We start from the raw sequence: 23300 nt of genomic DNA on the forward strand, positions 1-23300 counted from the left end.
AGGTGCAGAGGGGATTTACCAGGATGTTGCCTGGCGTGGAGAGAAGGTCTTATGAGGAAAAGCTGAGGGACTTGTGTCTATTCTTATTGGAGAGAAGTAGGCTAAGAGGAGATTTTTATAGAGACATACAAGATGATCAGAGGATTAGTTAGGGTGGACAGTGAGAATCTTTTTCCTAGGATGACGACGTTGGATTGTACGAGGGGCATAGCTGCAAATTGAGGGGTGATAGATGTCAGAGGAAGGTTCTTTACTCAGAGTGATAAGGGAGTGGAATGCCCTGCCTGCAAGTGTAGTTAACTCAACCACATTAGGGCATTTAAACAGTCCTTGGATATGCATGTAGATGATGATGGGATGGGCTTAGATTAGTTCACAGATCGACACAAAATGGAGGGCTGAAGGGCCTGTTCTGCGCTGTATTGGTCCATGTTCTATGAGACCATGCTTGATAAATCTACTGGAATTCTTTGAGAATGTAACTAGCAGATGGGGGGAGCCAGTGGATGTTGTTTATTTGAACTCTCAAAGGTTTTGTCAAAGTCCCAAATATGAGATTAATATGTAAAATTAAAATGTGTGGGATTGGGGATTGTGTATTGAGATGGTTAGACCAGAAACAAACCGTAAGAATAAATGGCTCTTTTTTTCTGAGTGGCAGGCAGTAACAGTTGGGGTACTCCTGGATACCAGGGTCCCAGCTATTTACATTACCTGTTAATGATTTAGATGAGAGAAATAAATGTAATAGCTCAAAATTTGCAGATGACAAAAGTTGCGTGGAAGGGTGAGTGTGAAAAGGATGCAAATATGTTGCAGTGTGATTTGAGTGAGTGGGCAAATGCATAAAAGATATCTTATAATGTGGATAAATGTGAGATATCAACTTTGGTAGCAAAATTCAGAAGGCAAATTATTGTTTGAATGGCTGTAAATTGAGAGAGGGGTTTGAAAGCAAGTGCGCAGGTGCAGCAGGCAATGAAGAAGACAAATCATATGGTCTGCCGTCAGACTGAGAGGATTTGAATACAGAACAGGATGTCTTGCTGCAGTTATAAGTGTATTGGTGAGGCCACACTTGGAATATTGGGTGCAGTTTTGGCATCCTTATCTGAGGAAGGATGCTCTTGATGTAGAGGGAGTATAACAAAGATTTCCCACATTAATTCCTGGGATGGCAGATCTAATGTTTGAGGAAAGATTGAGTTGGTTAGGATTGTGTTCACTGAAATTTAGAAGAATGAGGGGGTATTCTCATAGAAACCACGAAAATTCTAGTGGGACACATTTGATTCAAGAAAGATGCTGCCGATGAAGGGGGAGTCCGGAACCAGCAGTCATAGTTTAAGAGGCAACCCTTTTAGGGCTGAGATGATGAAATTTTTTTTTTACTCAAGGGAATAGTGAGCCTGTGGAATTTGCTACCAGCAAAAGTGGTTGACGCCAAAACATTGTGTTTTCAAGAAGGAGGTGGATCTAGTTCACATGATTAAGTGGATCAAAGAATATGAGAGGGAAGGGCAGGATGAGGGTATTGAACTCAATCAGTCATGATCATTATGTATGGCAGATCAGGTTCGAGGGTCAAATGACCTACTCCTCCTACTTGCTATGTATAATTTTATGAATTTCAACACTGTTTATAAAGTATCCATGTCACTTTCCTAGCATTCCATATATAATACTTTACATTTTTCTGCACAATTTGTAATCCATAATTAGTGAATAATTGTAACATTTAAGTAAAAGCTTTTTCACTTCTGAATAAAATTTATGGACATTGTTCGAAGAAAAGAATGTGACTGACATTTAATGCTATGTTTACATCTGTCATTTCCTTATCTGATTTTCACCAGCAGTCTAACATAAATCAGGGCAAAAAAAGAGAAAGTGCGTGTTTGGTAAACTGGTATATCCTTTAAATCTTACCTAGGCAAAAGTTGTCCACGTTACCCTTGATGGATATTGTATTTCACCACCAGAGGGCTTCCTCCTCCGAAAAGGGCCAGGCTTATGCCATTTTGACTTTGCCCAAGAAATTCTCTTTGTAGATTATCTTCACAGGAACAGCAAAGTAGCAGCAAAACAGCAAACTGGGTAAATATATTTGGTTGTACATTATTCTTGGGATTGTTTTAAACGAGCTTAAACAAGCCAAGACAATTCTGAATTTCTTACAGCTCCAATAACATTAAAATATAAAATTGATAAATGCTAAAAGTTATATGGTAATTCTTAACAGCAAATGTTTAAGCTTTTTTAACTGCAAACACATGAAATCTAAGGTAACAGTCTTTAGATTAGACTTGTTTGTGTTAATTTAGTTACATTTGCAACTATACAAATATTATGAAGATATATGAATTATTTCTTTTAAGCTTTTTAAGAATAAATGACAAGTTTCCAACTATTCATTGTTATAGAATTGTAGCTTTACAAAAGTTGGTTTGTTGATTTAAAACACTTTGTATAGTTAGTAAAAATGCAACTGGAAGCTGTAATCAATCTCTCAGCATCATTAGTACCCAATAGGAGATAAGAATGTATTGATGACCATCTATGATGTTTCCTGTATCCTAATATACAAAGTAATTTCTGTACACTTCTGAATTGCGCATAGTATTTTTGATAGGAACTGTCTTAGGAACGTGGAACAGGCTAGTATGGATTATGAATCTCCTTTGATGCCATGTGGCTGTATCCTTTAACTTCAGGAAGTCTGCTACCAGAAGAGTATTACCCTTATCCTAATAGTGTATGGGTTTATAATTTCCTCATAACTTTCACTCTGGGAACAGAATGAAATTAAATAAGCAAAATGACTGTTGGATGTTATCATGAGTTTGTGCCCTTTAAGCTGGAGTTTCCATAATCTGTTGTTCTATTTCAAGTGTCGATATTTTTAATCAACCTGTCGTGACACATGTCAGGAGCAGAAGGGACTTTAACCCATATAGGTAGAGACTTTACCACTATGCTGCAAGGGCCCTCATGACCCCTGTAACTAAGGCTGACCATGACTTCAAGTTTATTCCATTTGTGCCCATTGGGAGCATTCATTATGGGTGACTGTTCATCTATAATTAGATGAGATTCCCTACAGTGCGGAAACAGGCCCTTCGGCCCAACCAGTCTACACCGACTCTCCGAAGAGTAACCCACCCAGACCCATTTCCCTCTGACTAATGCACCTAGCACTATGGGCAATTTAGCATAGCCAATTCACCTGACCTGCACATCTTTGGACTGTGGGAGGAAACCAGAGCACCCAGAGGAAAATCACGCAGACACGGGGAGAATGTGCAAACTCCACACAGACAGTCGCCCAAGGCTGGAATCGCCCCTGGGACCCTGGTACTGTGAGGCAGCAGTGCTAACTACTGAGCCACCGTGCCACCCATGTTGATCCTTCATTAGTTATATGTAGCTGCAGTAACTAGAAATCAATTGCAGCCTCGCTTGGATCTGTTTCTCATACTAATCTATAATTACTTTATCTTCAGTTTAATTAGTTTAAATTCAGTGAATTTATCTATCCTTGATACTTAAAACCAGTGACCAATTAACTGAGCCAATAAATTGACGTAATTGTACAGCTGCAGCAATTGCTTAAGTTCAGTTTAAATATAAATGCCTATCCCCGAATAAACCTTCAATAAGACAAAAATAAGTGCCTCCGTTTGCAGGCAGTCTTGCCTCTGGTGGCAGTGTGGTGGTTCATTGGTTTGTGGTGCCTCCTCACACCACCAGGGACCCAGGTTCGATTCCATCTTCAGGCGACTGTCTATGTGGCGTTTCCAGATTCTCCCCGTGTCTGCGTGGGTTTCCTCCAGGTGCTCCAGTTTCGTCCCACAGTCCAAAGATGTGTAGGTTAGGGTGGATTGACCATGCTAAATTGCCCATAGTGTCCAGGGATGTGCAAGCTAGGTAGATTAGCCATGGGGAATGCAGGGTCAGAGGGCTAGGATAGAGTCAGGGGTCTGGCAAGGGTCTGGGTGCGATGCTCTTCAGAGGAGTGGTGTGGGTTCAATGGGCTGAATGGCCTAGTTTTACACTGTTGGGATTCTATTATTCTGAGTTGCACGGTCGCAGGTTCAAGGCCCACCCCAGAGAGGAAAATCAGTGAATACAATATATGAGGCTCTATTAACCACATGCTGCTAAGTAATCAGTTATGATCAATAGCACTGTTTGGGTATGCTGATTTCAATGAGATTTTGCATTTGAGCCTCCACTAACTGCTGGAGCAGAGGGCCTGGGTTCACATTCCCCATGCTCCAGACCTAAGCCTGAACACATTGCTTTTTCAAAAGATAAAATAAGTTTGAACTGAAATGTAGACATCTCTCCACTTCGGCAAATCAGGCACATTGTGAAGCACGGTTCGGATACATTTTACCGATTGGTATGATCTGTGATGTTTAACAGATGAAACTCTTCTCCCTTCTCAAAATGAGTTCTTATTTTAGGTCATCTTGCTGAATTGCTTTAAATGACTAATGGCCATGTTTTATATGAGCAGAAGTAGCTTTTAAAGTAAGTTATGATGTTGAGGAGCCAGTGTTGAACTGAGGTGGACAAAGTTAAAAATCTCACAACACCAGGTTATAGTCCAACAGATTTAATTGGAAGCACTAGCTTTCAGAGTGCTACTCCTTCATCAGGTACCCGTGGAGCAGGATCATAAGACACAGAATTTATAGCATAAGATTACAATGTCATGCAACTGAACTGATACATTGAACAAACCTAGATTGCTGTTAAATCTGTTAATAGTACTATATTCCCCCAAAAAAGGAAACATCCTTTCCACATCTATCCTGTATAGACTTCGCAGGATCCTAGATTTTTTGATCAAGTCGCTTGCTCTTCGAGACTCCAGTGGACACAAGCCTCATGTGTCCATCTTTTACTCATAACAAAACCCATTCATTCCAGGTATTATACTAGTAAACTTGCTCTGAACTGCTTCCAATGTATTTACATCCTTCCTTAAATGACGTGACCAATATTATACACACTACTCCAGATAAAGAGAGACCTGATGGGCAACATTTTCACGCAAAGGGCGGTACGTGTATGGAATGAGCTGCAAGAGAAAGTGGTGGAGGCTGGTACAACTGCAACATTTAAAAGGCATTTGGATGGGTATATGAATAGGAAGGTTTGGGGGGATATGGGCCGGGTGCTGGCAGGTGGGACTAGATTGGTTGGGATATCTGATCAGCATGGATGGGCTGGACCGAAGGGTCTGCTTCCGTGCTGTACATCTCTATGACTCTATAATATGTAAATCCCAGAACGTCTTTTAAGTCACATTCTCGAAATAACTTAAGGTCTTACAAAAAACGGTTACATCTCAGCTCAGACAATGCATTAAAGGTGTGAGGTTAGAGTCTGTCTATATCCCACTCTTGAGTCAGACTGGTTCTGTTTCCAAAGTAGGAATTTATAAAATATTACATGGATTGACTGCCTTCAGATTGTGAACGTTTTGAACAAAATCGAATGTATCTATAAGTATAATTTTGCAAATGCAAATTCACCCCATAGGTTTACATGTCAATGAACTGAAACCTGCAATCCATTCTAAAAGGTGAAAGACTAAACAACAATTTAGATTTATTCATGACACTGTAATCATTTGCTATAAATTCGGTGTCTTATGATCCTGCTTTTGATGAAGGAGCAGCACTCCAAAAGCTAGTGCTTCCACATAAATTTGGTGGACTAAAACCTGCGTGATTTTTAACTTTAAAATAAGTTGTTTACCTGTTATGAATCCCATATTATGCTTGGCCAGCAGACTGTTTATCTTGAAATGTATGCAGTGCTGTTATGACATGTGTAAATTTGATAACGTGCAAATCAATGCAAGTAAAATGAATGTGTCATTAGAGATGCAAGTCCAGTATGTTTCATGTTCTAATACACAGTTTGCTTCAACAATAAAACTTTAATTCATGCAAGCTGTCTGTTTTAGATATGCAAGATTTTTTCTCCTTCCTTAAAATATCATTGGTTAACTTGTGTAAAATTGGAATTACCTTGATAATGTTAACAAACATACAAATATTATATTTGTGTGACAGTCCTCTAATTACTATTTTAATACCAGCATAACCTTGTTTAAAGTACTTTGTTGAATTAACAGTTTCAAGTAAAAGTTTTATGAGCTAATACCTTGTAAAGATGGGCAGTATTAGTAGTAAGTTTGGAGGTATTTAAATTCCAGTGCTTTAGTGAAGTGATTTATAATCCAGGGTACCAAAAATAATTCTTCACAAAATCTTTGCGTTTACATGAGAGTAGATCATTTACCATTTGTTTTAAATAAATTCTGTTGTTAAATATTATGTTGGCATTTGAACATTAACCAGAAATATTTTTGTTAATACTAGTAAGATTAATCTGAGATTTTTTCGTGCTTATGGCTAGTTTACTTTCCTTGACCTAGCTTCTGCCAGTTATTTTCCAGCTGCAGCTGCTGACAAGCTGGGGAGATCCTTACTACATCGGTCTTAATGGACTAGAATTCTATGGCGACAATGGGGAAAAGATTCTTCTAACAGAGAATAGTATCCTTTGCAAAATGAAAAAGTCAAATTATTGAATAGTCTTCTGAATAATATTTAAAATAGAAAAATCGTATTCCAGTACTGCTGTCTTTTAAGAATGCTGAGGTCACTGTTTAATCTGTTGCCTAACCTCTTTATAGTGCAAATATTTTGAATTATCAATATGAAAGGAACAACTCGACTTTCTGAAGAATTGATTGTGGTTGAATTTCTATATACTCTTCCAATTTCTCTTCAATCATTCAAGACTGACACTTTGCACGCACTTTCTATTCTACTGACTCCTGCCTTGTATATCCCCTATATCTGTTCCCAACACACTACATTCGTCCTTGCCTCCTTTTCCCTCTACTCCTTTTTGGGACAAGTTTGGAAATCTACTTCACGTGTCATTTGATGCTAAATTAGTAGCAATTTTTTCACAATTGTTTGTTATCCAAAGGCATTAAGGTGTATGGGGCAAAGGCTGACATGGAGTTAGGCCTTGGATCAGCCTACTAATTGCTCAAGGTTCCAAACATAGACTTGGACTGTCATGGTGTTAAGGGATGGGGAGTGTCATGTAAATCATGTTAAGTATGCACAAGAAAGATTTCTTAATCAATATGTGGATGTGCCTACTCGAGAAGAAGTAATACTTTTCAAAACTCACTAATACTTGACCTGTTGGGAAATAAGGCAGGGCACGTTATGGGGCTGTCAGTGAGGGAACGCTTTGCTGCAAGTGATCATCATTAATTGAGTAAGGCCAATTTTGACGGTATTAGACAGGAAGTTTAAAAAGTTGATTTGGAGAGGTATTCACAGGTAAAGGGACGATTGGGAAGTGGAAAGCATCCCATTGAGAGTCCAGAATCAGTATGTTTCTATGAGAGTGAAGGGCAAGGGAGGTAACTGCATGAAATGCACGGTGACAAGAACTTGAGACTCAACTCAAGAGAAAGAAGGAGGCATATATAAGGTATAGACAGCTGGGATTGAGTGAATCCCGCGAGGATTTTAAGGGCAGTAGGAGTATACTTGAGACGGAAATCAGGAGTGCAAAATGTGGACATGAGAGAGCTTTGGCAAATAGGGTTAAGGATAATCCAAAGAGATTCTATAAGTACATTGAGGGCAAAAGAATAACTAGGGAGAGAATAGTGCCCCTTAAAGTTCAATGTAGCTGTCTATATGTGGAACCGCAGGAGATGGGTGAGGTAGAAGATGAATATCTTGTGTCATTAGTTACTTTTGGGAAGAACATGGAAGTTAGAGTGCTTGGGGAAATAGTGATGTCTTGAAAATAATTCATGTTACAGAAGAGGAAGTGTCTTAAAATACATAAGGTAGATAAATCCCTGGGACCTGATGAGGTATTTCCCAGAACTTTGTGGAAAGTTAGGGAAGAGATTGCTAGCTTTCTGAAATATTTGATCATCCATAGCCATGGATGAGGAGCTGGAAGACTGAAGGTTGGCTAATGCGGTGCCATTATTTAAGAAAGTCAACAAGGAAAATCCAAGGAACTATAGATCGTTGAGCCTTACATCAGTGGTGGGTATGTTTTTGGAGGAGATTCTGACAAACAAGATTTGGAAAGGCAAGGACTGATTAGGGATAGTCAACATGACTTTGTGTTAGAAATTCTGTCTAACTAACTTGAATTGAGTTTTTTGAAGAGATGACAAAGAGGTTTGATGAAAGCTGCGTGGTAGATGTTGTCTATGTGGATCTCAGCAAAGCATTTGAGGAGGTTCCACACGGTAGTTTGGTTCATAAGGTTAGATCACATGGGATCCGGTTGGAGCTCGCCAATTGCATACTAAATTGGCTTGAAGATAGAAGATAGAGGGTGTTGGTGGAGGGTTGTTTTTTTCAACTGGATGCCTGTGACTAATGGTGTGCCAGAAGAATTGGTGCTGGGTTCACTGCTTTTCATCATATATATAAATGATTTGGATGTGAATATAGGTAGTATGTTTAGTAAGTTTGCAGGTGACCCAAAATAGGTGATGTAGTGGACATTGAAGAAGATTATCCCAGAGTACAATGGGATCTTTAGCAGACAGGCCAATGAGCCAAGGAGTGGCAGATGCAGTTTAATTTAGATAAATGTAAGATATTGCATTTTGATAAGGCAAACCAGGGCAGGACTTATACAGTTAATGGTAGGGCCTTGGGTAGTGTTGCCGAACAAAGAGATCTTGGGGTACAGGTGCATAGTTCCTTGCAAGTGGAGTCGCAGGTAGACAGAGTGGTGAAGAAGACATTTGACACACTTGTGTTCATTGGTCAAAGCATTGAGTATAGGAGTTGGGATATCATGTTGTGGCCACACAGGTCATTGTGAGGCCATTTTTAGATTACTGCATACAATTCTGGTCGCTCTTGTATAGGAAGGCCGTTTTAAACTTGCGAAGGTGCAAAAAGGTTTACAAAGATCTTGCCGGGACTGGAGGATTTGATTTATAAGGAGAGGCTGAATAAGCTGAGGCTATTTTCCTTGGCTGAGGGGTCATTTTATCGAAGTTTATGAAATCATGAGGGGCATGGATAGGATAAATGGCCAAGGTCTTTTTCATCAGGTGGGGGAGTCCAAAACTAGAGGACATAGATTTAAGGTGAGAGGGAAAGGTTTTAAAAAGGACCTCAAGGGTAACTTTTTTACACGGGGGTGGTGTATGTACAGAACAAGATCTCAGAGGAAATGGTGGAGGCGGTACAATTACATTTAAAAGGCATCTGGATTGATATATGATAAAGAAGGGTTTAGCCAAATGCTGGCAAATGGGACTAGGTCATATTGGGATGTCTAGTCAGTGCGGATGAGTTGGACTGAAGGGTCTGTTTTTGTGCAGTGTGACTCTGTAAATGGCCTCCTGTTCCTATAACAAAAGAGCTGAAAATTAAAGAGGACCTACCAGAAGGTTTAACAAAACTAGAGGCAATTGAGTTTCCAAACTCTGACAACTCCAACTCCAGGGCCAGAATGAATTGGACGAAGAACTACAAGTCTTTTTTTCTGAATGTTTTACTGTAAGTGAATTAATATAAAACTGTAAAAGTGACTTCAAAAAGTAGCTAGTTTAAATCTTCAGATTCTGGATTTGTAAATCTTATTTTGTGTTTTTACTGAAAGTATTTTTGGTATGTTTGCTTTTTAGTTACTCACCAATCAACTTCGCAACCTAAAACAATTTGTTCAGACTACACTTGAATGCATTCTTTCCTCTCTGCTAATGACCCATCTACTCCCTGTCCTCTGTTCCCCTACAGTCACTATTCATCTTTTGGAATTGCAGATCTTGATTAAGGGGAATGAATTATTGACACGACTAGTTGTATTAACATCTTATCCCATATTGTTACAACACGGGGTAAACCGTCTTGCTTAATTTAAAACAACAACTCAGAGCAAATTTATCCCATGTAGTAATCGGTCAAAATTCAAGAGGCCAAGAACTATTTAAAATAAAAATGAACAACTTTATTTCTTAAAGCATAACAGAGAATAATTACCTAACAACTATGTACAACTCCTTCCTGTAACCTATCTCTTATCTTCTCTTCTTTAATACTAGTCCGATAAAGCCCCCCAATTAAGATTTACAAAACAAAGCTTTTTATCTCAAAACCAGGCAGTTTTTGGTTCTTCTCTATATTCCTGTCGTCTTTTCTTCATCTTGGGGATTCTGCTTCACAGGTTACCAATTGATAAAGGTACCTTTAAGAGAGTTATTTTTCAGGCAGTCTTTACATGCTGGTCGCTTGGCAGTTCTCCCAACTGTTCAATTTTCCCTGGCCTTATAACCCCAAAGCATTGGATTGTGTCATTCGCTTTTAAGATTGTCAATGTCCTCAATTCAAACTTGGTTAGAGGTTGGTATTTTGGGGTATAATTTAAATTGATTGGCCAGATTCAAATTTGTTTTTGACTCCAGACAACCAGCTAATCAAGTTGTTCAATCAAGTGTTACATTATTTTTCTTTCAGAACACTTGGTGCTGTCAAGTAGTTCTACTAGCTTTTAACTTTCTTAAAGGTACAGTACACCACATCTTCAAAACAATATGAAAAGGGTACACATTGTGTGTATAAAGCAAAGATATCGGTCGGGGCACAGGAGCACAGGGATATCAGTCTTAGTACTGCAATACTTATCATTCATTTGGATGCAGCCAAAATTCATAATGTTTTTAATTTAATGTGCTAAATCAGTGATATATTGCAGTTTCATACTTGCTGTTGATTAAATGTAGCTAAGCAATCTACATCTACAGTCATCTGTTGCAATATAAAGAAAAATGATTGTTGTTGTTAAAATTTGATCAAATAAATTTATTGTCCAGAATGTTCTTAACTCTCCATTATCAGACATTTCTGCTTTTCCAGATAGTGTGAATGTTTTAGAAAGTGTTTTGGGGGATGTTCGAACCCCAGACAAATTAATTGATGGAATAAATGACACAAATGATGGGAGACACATGTGGTTAGCTCCTATTCTTCCTGGATTGGTAAGAAGCACAATTTCTGTCCAGTAGTTGCTCTATTTTGAAGAGAATAGGATCTGATTAATTATGTGCACTTGTTGTTGCTTTTTAATTGTCTTTAGTTTTGTTCATTTTGTGAAACTGGACAACTATGAATAGATAATAAAGGGTAATGCTGTAGTAAACTATGTTAATAGCGATAAAGAGCTTGTCATTTTCATCACTGCAGTAAGAACAACTTGCACAAATCCATATGCTGTTGTGAATGTTATGAGAGTTTTTGAATATAAATTACTCTTTTCTGTTGTAGGTAAATCGGGTTTATATCATTTTTGATCAACCTGTTGCAGTTTCAATGATTAAACTCTGGAATTATTCAAAAACCCCTCAAAGAGGGGTGAAAGAATTTGGGGTATGTCATCATAAATGCATCAAAGTAATTAAGTTATTACTTGTATGCTTCTTAGTAGCCAACGGTTATACTGGATCCACACATGCCATCAGCATAATTATCTAATTTATATAACATAATCATACCTTTTCAGGAATTTCACTGTAGCCTGCCATTGTTTTGCAGCCTATGTTTGCTAAGAAAAGATTGTAAGTGCATTATTGTTGATGCTATAACTGGTAAATATAACTAGTGAATTTTGATCTGCAGCCATACCTTTTTAAAATAGAATTAAATGAATTATAAAGACTTGGGAATCATTTAGAAATATAATGAAACAGTTTTTTTTAAGTTTTACATTAGCATAATTTCTGTGATCTATTGATGCAAAAAGTAAAATTAATTTGGTGTTTAGTGTTACTTGTATGATTACTTCATATTCTGTTGTTTCACAGCTACTTGTTGATGATTTATTAGTCTACAATGGAATCCTAGATATTGTGAGTCCTGTGGCCCGTGGTATCCTGCCAACTTGTGAACCTATTATCCCATATCATACTATCCTTTTCACCAATGATGAGAGGATTACACATAGAGAGAGAAATACTGTTATAAGGTACATCAAATCAAATAGATTATTTTTTGTTGCTAAATAAAGTTTCTGTGCCTCATATTTGTGGAATCAATTGAATATAGTCCTGCTTTGATAGATAATGGCGGAGAAAGTTTGGAAGAAATTTGTGACTGCAGAGTGAACAAGGGAAATAATGTACTGTGGTCATGGTCATTGAAGGTGTAGATTATCTGTTTGGCTGTAGCGCTAAGACTGGACAAATACGTGATTGGTGAGATTCAAATTGAAATAATCAGAATAAATTTTAAAGCAACAATGCTCGGTGGACAGGTAAGGGAAATTTCAGTTGCCGGCCACTTTAACATGGAACCCTGTTCCCTGGCCAACATCTCTGTCTCAAGCATGCTGCAGTGCTGCAGCAAAGCTCAGTGCAAGCTGGAAAGATCCGTTTGGAGATCTTGCAGCCTTCTGAACTCTCTCGAGTTCAACAACTTTAGGCTTGAACTCTCCCATGTCCTTACTCCAAGCCCCACACATCAGACCTTGTAATCACATAGTCTGCGAATATACACGACCCAATGTCAGCCACTAACTGTCTCCATTAATAGCAATTCACCCTCATAGCCAGATCGCTAACCACTCCTTTGCCTGTACAACTGTTCTTCTCTGTCTTTGGGCTCTAAACACACCTATCGTTTACTCCTCACCCCTCCCCCTCCTACCCCACCTTCTACAAATAAACTGACATTTCCTATCTACCATCAGTTCTGAGGAAAGGTCACTGGACGCCGAAATGGTAATTCTGATTTCTCTGCACAGATGCTACCAGACCTGCTGAGCCTTCCCAGCAATATTTGTTTTGGTTTCTGATTTACAGCATCCGCAGTTCTTCCGATTTTTATTAAAGGCAATTAGGACTGAGAACAGTGGTTTTCAATGGCAGAAGGCTCAATGGTTAGTTTTATAGAAATTGATGATAGCATCTGCTTTTAAAGGATTTGGGATTGTGACTAATGAAAGTCAGCCACTATATTAAGGGAAAGGAATTCAATCAGTTGCAATTCTTTGGGAGTAGAGTCTAAACACCAGAGGGTGGGTTTTGAAAATGCTGTGTATCTTGAGTAACAAGAGAAGGAAGTGAATTATTCTTTGCAAAAACTTCAACAGTGCAATGAACAATGCTGAGGAGACTTTTTTACATTAACTGCCAACTAATAAACTTTGCAAGGGAAGAGCCATTTTCGGGGGACCTTATGAATTGTTTTAGCTGTCAGTACAATCTTCTTAAAATTAATGTTTGCTTCTTTAATCTAAAGCCACAAAACAATAAAGACAATTGAGTATGTCGTAAACTAATTGTGTTTTTTTTGTAGTGTTTCAATCCTATCATTGTCATCAAAGATAACTAGTTTGTTCTCTAGATACCATGAATATGTTGGCTACCTCGTGCTTTATTTTACTAAACAACATGTCTTTTGTTTTCCATTCATTGAAATTCATAGCCCCAGTTTGAATTGATATGAGGTGATGTCACTTTCAAATCAAACTTGGTTAACACAGTCTTCCATCCATTGATATCTCGTATCTCAGCTGTAAGCAACGGTCTAATGGTATTACTGCTGGACTGTTAATCCAGAGACCCAGGTAATGTTCTAGGCACCTGGGTTTCATCCTGCCTCAGCAGATGGTGGAATTTAAATTCAATAAAAAAACTGGAATTAAGACTCTAATGGCAATCATGAATCCATTATCAGTTGTTGGAAAAATCCATCTGGTTCACTGATGTCCTGTCAGGAAAGAAACTGCCATCTTTACCTGGTCTGGCTTACAAATGACTCCAGACCTACAACAATGTGGTTGACTCTTAACTGTCCCCTGGACAAATAGGGACTGGCAATAAATGCTGGTCTAGCCAGTCATGTCGACAACCTGTGAATAATTTTTTTTAAATCACTAGCATAGACTATCTGATCCCAAAAGAATATTTTAAAAAAACATAAACTCAGCAGGTCTGGTAGCATCTGTGGAGAGAAAGCAGAGTTTGTTTCAAGTCCAGTGATCCTTTTTCAGGGAGCAGCTAGGAGAAGGTAGTATGATGATGATGGTGTGGGAATCGGGAAGGTGGGGAGGAAGGACTGAGCAGCTTGGTGAAGAGAGAAAGAGGAAAAAAAAGTTAGACAAACGAAGGCATTGAGATCGTAAGCCAGGGAAGAAAAGCAGCTGGATATGGAGGCTATGAATGTGTGTAAGTGGGTTGGCTATGCTGAAAGCAACTCCTGTCGAGACCTATCGTGGGTGTAGGGATGGGTAATAAACATGGAAGAAAGTGTTCATGCTGTAAAATGATGAAACTCATTACTGAGACCTGAAGGTTATAGTTAGTAACCATTAACAGGTGCCAAGCGAACTGGTAAAACTTTTTTTTTCTTGTTTTGTTGGCTAAACATCTATTCCATGCAGTGGGAGATTGAAAATTTATAGAATATTACAACATTGAAGGTGATTTGGCTCATCATGCCTGTGCTATATCTTTGAATGAGCTATCCAATTTTACCAATTCCGGTATACTTTGCCCATAGCCCTGTAAAGATTTTCATTTTCAAATATTTATGCAGTTTCTTTCAGAATTGGCTTCTATCACCCTTTCAGGCAGTACATGCCACATCTTTAAAAAGGTGCAAAATATTAAAATGCGTAATATTCATCAGTAAAGTTCTGACAGTACCTTGAGTATTTTTGGTAACCTGAGTCATTTGCTGGCAGCTATTTTATTTAGGATAGCCATTATCTCCTGATATTGTAACAATCCCAAAGGTATACTTCCCCGTTTTAAATGTGTGTATGTATTTGTTGTATATGCAGAGAGATTTTATACTTCACTTTGCATGAAAAGGGAAATAAAATGAGGTGCTACTGTGACCCTTGTAATTTTGTTTAAAAATTGAGGCTCTGTGCCAATTATGATGCCAACAATTGGATATGTTTAGGCTTTTATGAAGAGATCAAGTGAAAATTAGCATAAGCTGAGAAAGCTCTGATGAAGAATCAGCTAGACTCAAAATGTTAGCTTGCTCTGTCTCCATGGATGCTGCCTGACCCACTGTGATCTCCAGCATTTTTCAGTTCAAAAAGCAGCATACCTCCCTTACACGATTGAACATGTTTATTGATGTTTTATTTAATTATTCTTGCACAGTAACCAAGTGGAAGATCAGGATGTGAAGATGACCAATGAAAACCAAATTATTCAACGAGCCAAGAAGAAGCAAGCGGCTGACCCAGGTTAGATTTTCACCCTTTTCTCTGTTTCAACGAGTTAAAGGGAGGTTAAGGAAAGAGAAAGACTTGGTTTATGTAGTGACTTTTCTAAACTTAGGTCATTTCCACTCTGGTCATGCAGCAGCTAATTTGCACCAAACCAACTCTGTCTCCATGATCCATTCAGAGAGGAGCAGGCCACAGCAATCTACATCAGGCACCTTTCTCAAGGCCCGTGAAACTTATTGAGATTTTGGGGCCTGGTCTGAAAACCAGATTTAGCTGGAGAGTCACAGACTCAGCAGTGATGGGAGAAGGGCTGTAACCCTATCGAAGTTACTTAATCTATGAGCCTCAAAGTAGATCAGCAATGTAACACTTGAATTTTCTGGTTTAATCTCGTGTGATCCATTGTAGAAGTGCAGTCTCAATGACCTAAGATTCTAGGAATTTGGAGGCAAATTTGAAAAAAGATCTCGAGCTCACTGGGGAGATCAGACACATTTGATGTATTTCTTACCATCAGTGATGTCTGGCCTCCTCTGGTAAAAGCACAAAGTATCTACATTATCATTTGACAATTTAGATTTTTAAAATGGACGCAGATTTTGTTTTCAGTTCTGTCAATATAAATGTTTCTTTTCAGAAAGTCATTTGGAACGGCAAAGTTAATGCATCAGTTCGAAGAAAGTTGTGATTTCAGCTAAGTGCCTGCAGGATTTCTTTTTTTATCATGGGATGTGTGATTTACTGGCTGGGTCAGCATTTATTGTCTATCCCCAGTTGCCCTTAAGAGGGTGGTAGAGATAAGCTAATTTGAACCACTGTAGTCCAGTTGATGTAGGCAGCATTTATGTTTGCCAGTCAAAGCGGTGAGAGGCCTGAAGGGAACTTGGGCCAATCAAGTGGCCCACTTTATCCTGGAAATTGATTTGGATTTTGAGTGTAGTTGGAGAGTGGAGAGTATTCAATCACTCTTCTTTATGCCTAGTAGATGGTGAACAGACTTTGCAGAATCAGGAGGTGAGTTACTCACTGCAGGATTCCTGGACTCTGACTTGCTCTTGTATCTACACGGTTAATTCAGTTCAGTTTCTGGCTAATGGTAACCCCCAAGATGCTGATAATTGGGGATTCAACAGTGTTAATGCCACTGGAATGTCAAGGGGTAATGGCTCGATTGTCTCTAGTTATAGATGCTCATTGCCTGGGCATTTGTGTGTCTTGACAATATCACATGTCATCCCAAACCTGGATTGTGTTCAGGTCCTACTGCATTTAGTCCTGGACTGCTTCGGTATCTGAGGAGTCACGAATGGTGCTAAACATTGTGCAATCATCAGCAAACATCCCCACTTCTGACCTTATGTTGGAGGGAAGGTGATCACTGAAGCTGCTAAAGATAGCTGGGCCTACGGCACTACCCCAAGGAACTCCTGCAGCGATGTCTGATTTAGATGACTGACTTCCACAATTCACAACCATCTTCTTATGTGTCAAGTATGACTAGCCAGCAGATAGTTTTCCCCAGATTTGCATTGAGTCCAGTTTTGCTCTGACTCCTTAATGCCATACTCTCACAAATGCAGCCTAAGTGTCAAGGGCAGTCATTCCCATTTCATCTCTGAAAGTCAGCTCTGTTATTAATGTTTGAACCCATGTTGATAGTACTTTTGACTGATGATCATAAATAGACTGATGGGACAATAATTGGCTAGTTTGGATTTGTACTGTTCGGAAAAACCTGGGCAATTTTCCATGTTGGCTATGTTGTGGCTGTTCTGAAGCACTTCATTACTATTTCCTGAATATTGTTAGGACCCATAGCTTTTACAGTAGCCAGCTTTTGTTGATATCAAATGGAGAAAATTGAATTGGCTGAAGACTGATATGTATAATGCTGGTGACCTCTGGTGGAGACTGAGAAGGATTATCCACTTGGTACCTCAAGCTGCAATTGGTTTGGCCTTTTGCACTGATGGGGAGATTTGTGAAACCCTCTCCTCCAGTGAATTGTTTAATTGTCTTCCACCATCCACGACTGGATGTGGCAGGACTGCAGAGCTTAGATCTGATCCATCGGTTTTGGTTCTGGTGCTGCTCCTGGGAATGTCTCCTGCACTCTACATTACAACAGAGTTGATTCCCCCATCTTGATGGTAGTGGTAGAGTGAAGGATACACCTTACCATAAGGTTACAAGTGTGTTAGAGTACAATTCTGCTGCTTGCTAATGACCTATAGCACTTTATGGACATCCATTCTTGAGTTGCTGGAGCTGTTTGAAGTCTAGCACAGTGATTGTGCTGCACAACACAATGGAGCATATTCTCAATGAGATATGGGACTTCATCTTCACAAGAACTGTGTGGAAGTCATTCTAATCAATACTGTCATGGACAGGTGCATTTGAATCTGACAGGTTGGGAAGATTGAAGTCAAGTATGTTTTCCCCTCTTGGCTTCCCATCACCTACCACAGACCAGTCTGCTAGCTATGTCCTTTAGGATTCAACCAGCTCAGTCAGTAGTGCAGCTGCTGAGCCACTATTGGTAGTGGACATTGAAGTTCCCACCATAGTATATTCTAAGCTGTTTTCACACTCAGTGTGTTCAACATGATACTGATACATCAGCTGAGCATGGTGGGGCAGTGCGTCCATCTGATGTGATGGAATTCAAATCCAGGTCTCAAAAACATTGCCTGGATCTCTGGATTATTAGTCTAATGCCAATACCTCTAGGCTATGACGTCCCCCTGGAGCTTAATTGATTGTCTTTACAAAATGGAACTTTTATGACATACAGGGAAAAAAAGACCAGCAACCATTCGTGATTTGAGCCTAGTTCAGAGATTAGTTTATATCCAGCAGAAGGAAAATCTGTTCATTGTGTGGAAATCTCCAGACTGGGAGAATTTAATTTGAATATCCAGATAGTGAGGGTTTGCCAAGTCTTCAAGCTGTGCGTGGGATAGGTGTTCAAACCTGCAGAACTAAAAAGAGGCTTAGGGCAACAAAACTAAAAAGAGCCAGATAAGACATTGAGGAGTTAAAATCAGAGTCATACTTCAGTGGATCTAGTATCTGCAAAGGTTAAACTATGATTTCTGTAAACCTTTCTACATTTGTGTCTGGTTTTCTTTTGTGTAATAAGCATGTTTATTTCAGAAAAAATCACATTGACAGCTTTGTGTGAATATATTCAGTAACTAACCATGGTAGCAACTAACTACAAAAATTAAACATATAAACTATCGAGCCAAGTTTCACTCTGGGATTTGACTTGTCCAATGTTGTTATCAGTTGGCATCATAACATCAGTGATAGTTCCTGAGTTATAACTTGGTTTGTATAGCTGCATTTGGAAGTGGGTGGGAACCTTAAAGTTATCCAGTGCACACAGGCTCCAAGTTCTTACTGGAGTTTGGAGAGTACATAAGAAACAGGGACAGCAGTGAACCAAACAAGCCTTTGAGCCTGTATTAACACCCAATGCGTTCATAACTGATCTTCACCTCCAGCTGCATTTTCCCCTCTGTACCTTGATTCCCTGAGATCACAAATCTATCTCAGCCTCAACAGAGAGGTGTGGTGGCTCAGTGGTTAGTACTGCTACCTCACAGTGCCAGGGAGCTGGGTTCAATTCCTGGGTGTTGTGTGGAGCCTGCACATGCTCCCTGTGTCTGCGTGAGTTTACTCCTGGTGCTCCGGTTTCCTCTTACTGTCCAAAGAGCCCAGGGATGAGTAGGTTGAGTGGATTAGCCATGGTCGAAAAGTGTGGCGCTGTAAAAGCACAGCAGGCAGCATCTGAGGAGCAGGAGAATCGCATTTTCAGATGTAAGCCTGAGGAAGAACGTATGCCCAAAACGTCGATTCTCTTGCTCCTCGGATACTGCCTGACCTGCTGAGCATTTCCAGCACCACTTTTCGACTGCGATCTCCAGCATCCTCAGTCCTCGTTTTCTCCTGGATTAGCCATGGACAATGCAGTGTTACAGAGGAATACGGTAGGGACGTAGGTCTGAGATGGTGGGTCTGGGTGGGATGCTCTTTGGCCAAATGGCCTGCTTCCACACTGCAAGGATTGTATTTACAGTCAAATAGGGGTAGAGAATTTAAAAGCTGTGATGTAACCTCTCCTCCTGTCAGATCTAACTCCTAGTTGATGATACAACTGACACCCTCCCAACTCTATCTTTGTCTTCCTGCTGACACTGCCCTCCCAACCCTCCAATCCCCGTACCCCTTCCGAAATCACAGCAGCCAGTTGATATCAGGTACCACCCTGCCAGGCTTTTGCAGCTTTAACTCTACCCAGCTTTCACCCTCTTCCCTTGCCACTTAAACACCTACATTCACCCATACTCTGATTAACTCACACTGCGAAGCTCTGACGCATCTTATCAAAATGCAGCAGATAGAGCTATAAAAATTCACAATGGGTTCTGCGCTGCTCCTTTGACAGAAACAGGTAATTCAACGTTGAGCATTAGTAGGTGCTTATCAAGAGGTACAGACTGAAGAAGGTGATTAGAGTTTGCTCGTGAGGCATAGTTGGGTTAGACAGCTGGATTCGATGATAGCTTATGTAACATGCACATGTACTCTGGCCACTTGTGTCCAACAAAATGTCAAAGTGGGGAGAAGAATTACAATGTAGACAACATGCAGGGAGGCAGTGGCATAGTGGTAATTTCACTGGACGTTCAATCAAGAACCCCAGCCTAATGTTCGGGGGTGTGGGTTCCAGTCCCACCATGGCAGACGGTGAATTTTGAATTGAATTTTTTAAAATATCTGAAATAGACCGCGAGTGAACATGCTGTAAGAACCCGTCTGGTTCACTAGGGAAGGAAATCTATCCTTGCCCAGTTTACTGGTCTAAACATGACCCCAGACTCTCAGTAATGTGGTTGGCCCCTGACTGTCCTCTGGGCAATAAATGGCAGAGATGCTCCCATCTCGCTGATGAAGACTTTTGTTTAAAAATGCTTTTTTTTATGAATAGTGGTCCTGGTTTTTGGTGTACATGGTTATAATAAAATTAATACTGAAAAATATCTCACTTATATTTCATGTCCAATGAGTGGAAGGATGCAACAAAAGATTTGAGCAATTGTTCCATCATTTTATTTCAGAGATCATTATTGAAACTCACAATGCAAGTAATCCAAAGGGTGAAATTAATTTTCTACCAGTGGTACCCAGTTTTAGTTTACTTCCATTAACCTATTCTTTCCTGTTGGTCCCTGTTTTATTTGGACTTGGTGATATTTAGAAATGTCATAAAATCCAGAGGCTCAAAATGATCAGTTTGGTCCATCTGGCTAATCCAGTTTTGGGTTGTCAGGTTTTTAAATGTGCTACTTTATTGTTAATTTCTTGAGATTTGTGTTTGTTTGCTGAAGGTAATCATTGAGAACAAAACTTTCCTATCACTACCAAAGAGATTTATATTTCCTATATCAGATTACAGTGTTTAAACATGCAATTTGGCCCGCCCCATTGTTAGGTTTAAATTGGCCCTTCCACATACTGTTGAAAAGTTGAGTTAAATATAGTAAGTATATATTATAGAGAACAATACCTCTGCTGACAGTAGAAAACTATAATCAGAAAGCATACATTTCACCACTGAGTTGTAATTCTACTAGTGTTATTTTTGTCTATTATAATTATCACTAAGTTTATTGTGTATGGTATCAGCATTCTTTGCCAAAAAAATGCTCTGGATTTTGTCATTGACTGCTTTTGTGCTCAACAATAAAAAGAACTGGGCAACACTCAGTATGAAGACATTGGTGAAGGTACAGATGAGATGTTTACTCTGGCTCCTCAGATAAAGATTATAGTCATGGATTGAATTAACCTGAATTTATTTTTCTTAGAACTAAGATGATGAAATTTGAGTGAGATGTTTACAATCACAAATCATTTAACTGGAGTAAATAAGGAGAAACTCTTGCCAGTGGTGTGACTGGTCGATAACCAAGTTAAAAATCACACAACACTAGTTTGTAGTCCAACAGGTTTATTTGGAAGTACTAGCTTTTGGAGCGCTGCTCCTTCATCAGGTGGTTGTGGAGTATAAGATCATAAGACACAGAATTTAGAACAACAGATTACAGAGATATACAATATATGTGTGACACTGTAATCTTTTGCTATTAATTCTGTGTCTTATGATCTTATACTCCACAACCACCTGATGAAGGATCTAGCGCTTCCTTATAAACCTGTTCGACTATAACCTGGTGTTGTGTGATTTCTAACTTTGTCCACCCCAGTCCAACACTGGCTCCTCCACATTGCCGATAACCAGAGGTCACAGACATTAGAGTGTACTGTATTCATCGGATTCTTGTTCTATCTGATCTATAAAAATGCGGCCAGAGGATCATTTGCAATTTGCTTGTCTTCTGCACTTTCCAAAGGAAGTATCTTTTACAATCCACCAAACATTCTCTATCTGCTTTTCCTCAAGGACATTGTGTGAAATAATGTCAGTTTTCGTTTGTATTTTGACTTCTCCAAAACGTTTATCTGGACTAGTCAGATAAATACTATACTGAGAGCAGATCAGAGGATGGGAATTCTGCCCCAGGTAGCTTGCCTCCTGATTCCCCCTGGTCTGCATTCAATCTGCGGTACAAGTCAGGGGTGTAATGGAATACAGTCCAATTGACCATCACCCATCCATCACCTTCAAGCATTCACTCACTGCACCGCTGACATAAGTGGCAATTGTATGTACTAATTGTAAGTTTGCTAACTGAGCTGGTAGACTTGTTCTCAGACGTTTCATCACCATACTAGGTAACATCATCAGTGAGTCTCCATCGAAGCACTGGTGTTCTGTCCCACTTGCTATTTATGTGTCTTGATTTGATTCCCACTTACCAACCTCTGAGAAAAAGGACCAGAAATGATATCATTCACCTTAACAGACACATAAATAGAAAGCTGGACAGAACACCAGCGCTTCAACGGAGACTCGCTGATGATGTTACCTAGCATGGTGACGAAACATCTGAGAACTCAGTGAGTAAACTTACAACCTCAACCTGAGCTACAAATCTTCTCAAAAGTCGTACGTAGTATACTTTTTACAGGGTACACTGCAGCAACTCACCCAGGCTCCTCTAAGATCATCTTCCAAACCTGTGACCTCTACCATCTATATCACACGAGCAGCAGATACATGGGAACACCACCAACTGCAGGCTCTCCTCCCTTGCAGTTGGGAAAAATTTGCACCAAAAGCGGACTGTGGCTCACCAACGTCTCAAAGGCAGTGAGGGCCTGCAACAATGCTGGCCTTCGTCATGAGGCTGATATCACATGAACAAATATTAAGCTAGAGAAGTGATTGTTGGGCCCCTTGATTAGATACTTGTATCATTGACAGCCATGGGTGATGTACCAGGACGTTGGATATTGATTAATGTGGTAGCATTATTTAAGAAAGGCTTTAAGGAAAAGCCAGAGAACTATAGACTGGTGAGCCTTTTGAACCTTACGAGCCTTACATCAGTGGTGGGTAAGTTGATAGAGGGGAATCTGAGGGACGGGATTTGTGTGCACTTATAAAGGCAAGGACTAGTTAGGGATAGTCAATATGACTTTCTGTGTGAGAAATTGTGTCTCACCAGCTTGATTGAGATTTTTGAAGAGGTGACTGTAATGACTGTGACAAGGTCAGCTGGGTGGACCTCATAAAATATGAGTTCTCTGATTGTGGCTGTTAATCAGGTCCAATCAGGGAGCCCTGGATAACAGAAAATGCAGTATACTGTCAAGGTGGAAGTGTTTACAACTGTGAATCGACAGAGCAGCTTCGATAGAAGATGGTTCAAGACGTTAAGGGTCTGGAGCAGAGCATATAAAGCTCATTTTGCATACAATTATTAAGCTGTAGAATTCACTTACTGGTCTAGGCAGAATCTGTTTAGTTGTTTGAGATTAGAATTTGATAGGTAGATGAGGGAAAATGCAATCAAGAGACATGTGTTAATGTATTTTGGATG

General features: G+C 39.6%; 1 protein-coding gene across 8 annotated transcripts in view; it reads left to right on the forward strand.

Moving 5' to 3' along the window:
- The window catches only part of katnip (katanin interacting protein), a 135122-nt gene that overhangs the window by 110188 nt on the left and 1634 nt on the right, over positions 1-23300 (forward strand). For all 8 annotated transcript variants that reach the window (XM_072559407.1, XM_072559408.1, XM_072559414.1 and 5 more), the window contains 7 exons: positions 1934-2097; positions 2621-2697; positions 6468-6578; positions 10935-11074; positions 11361-11462; positions 11897-12057; positions 15212-15297. In XM_072559407.1, coding sequence (XP_072415508.1) covers positions 1934-2097; positions 2621-2697; positions 6468-6578; positions 10935-11074; positions 11361-11462; positions 11897-12057; positions 15212-15297 — 841 coding nt within the window. The remainder of the gene's footprint in view (positions 1-1933; positions 2098-2620; positions 2698-6467; positions 6579-10934; positions 11075-11360; positions 11463-11896; positions 12058-15211; positions 15298-23300) is intronic.

The sequence above is a fragment of the Chiloscyllium punctatum genome, chromosome 40 (genome assembly GCF_047496795.1).
Source record: "Chiloscyllium punctatum isolate Juve2018m chromosome 40, sChiPun1.3, whole genome shotgun sequence".
NCBI classification, from domain to species: Eukaryota; Metazoa; Chordata; class Chondrichthyes; order Orectolobiformes; family Hemiscylliidae; genus Chiloscyllium; species Chiloscyllium punctatum.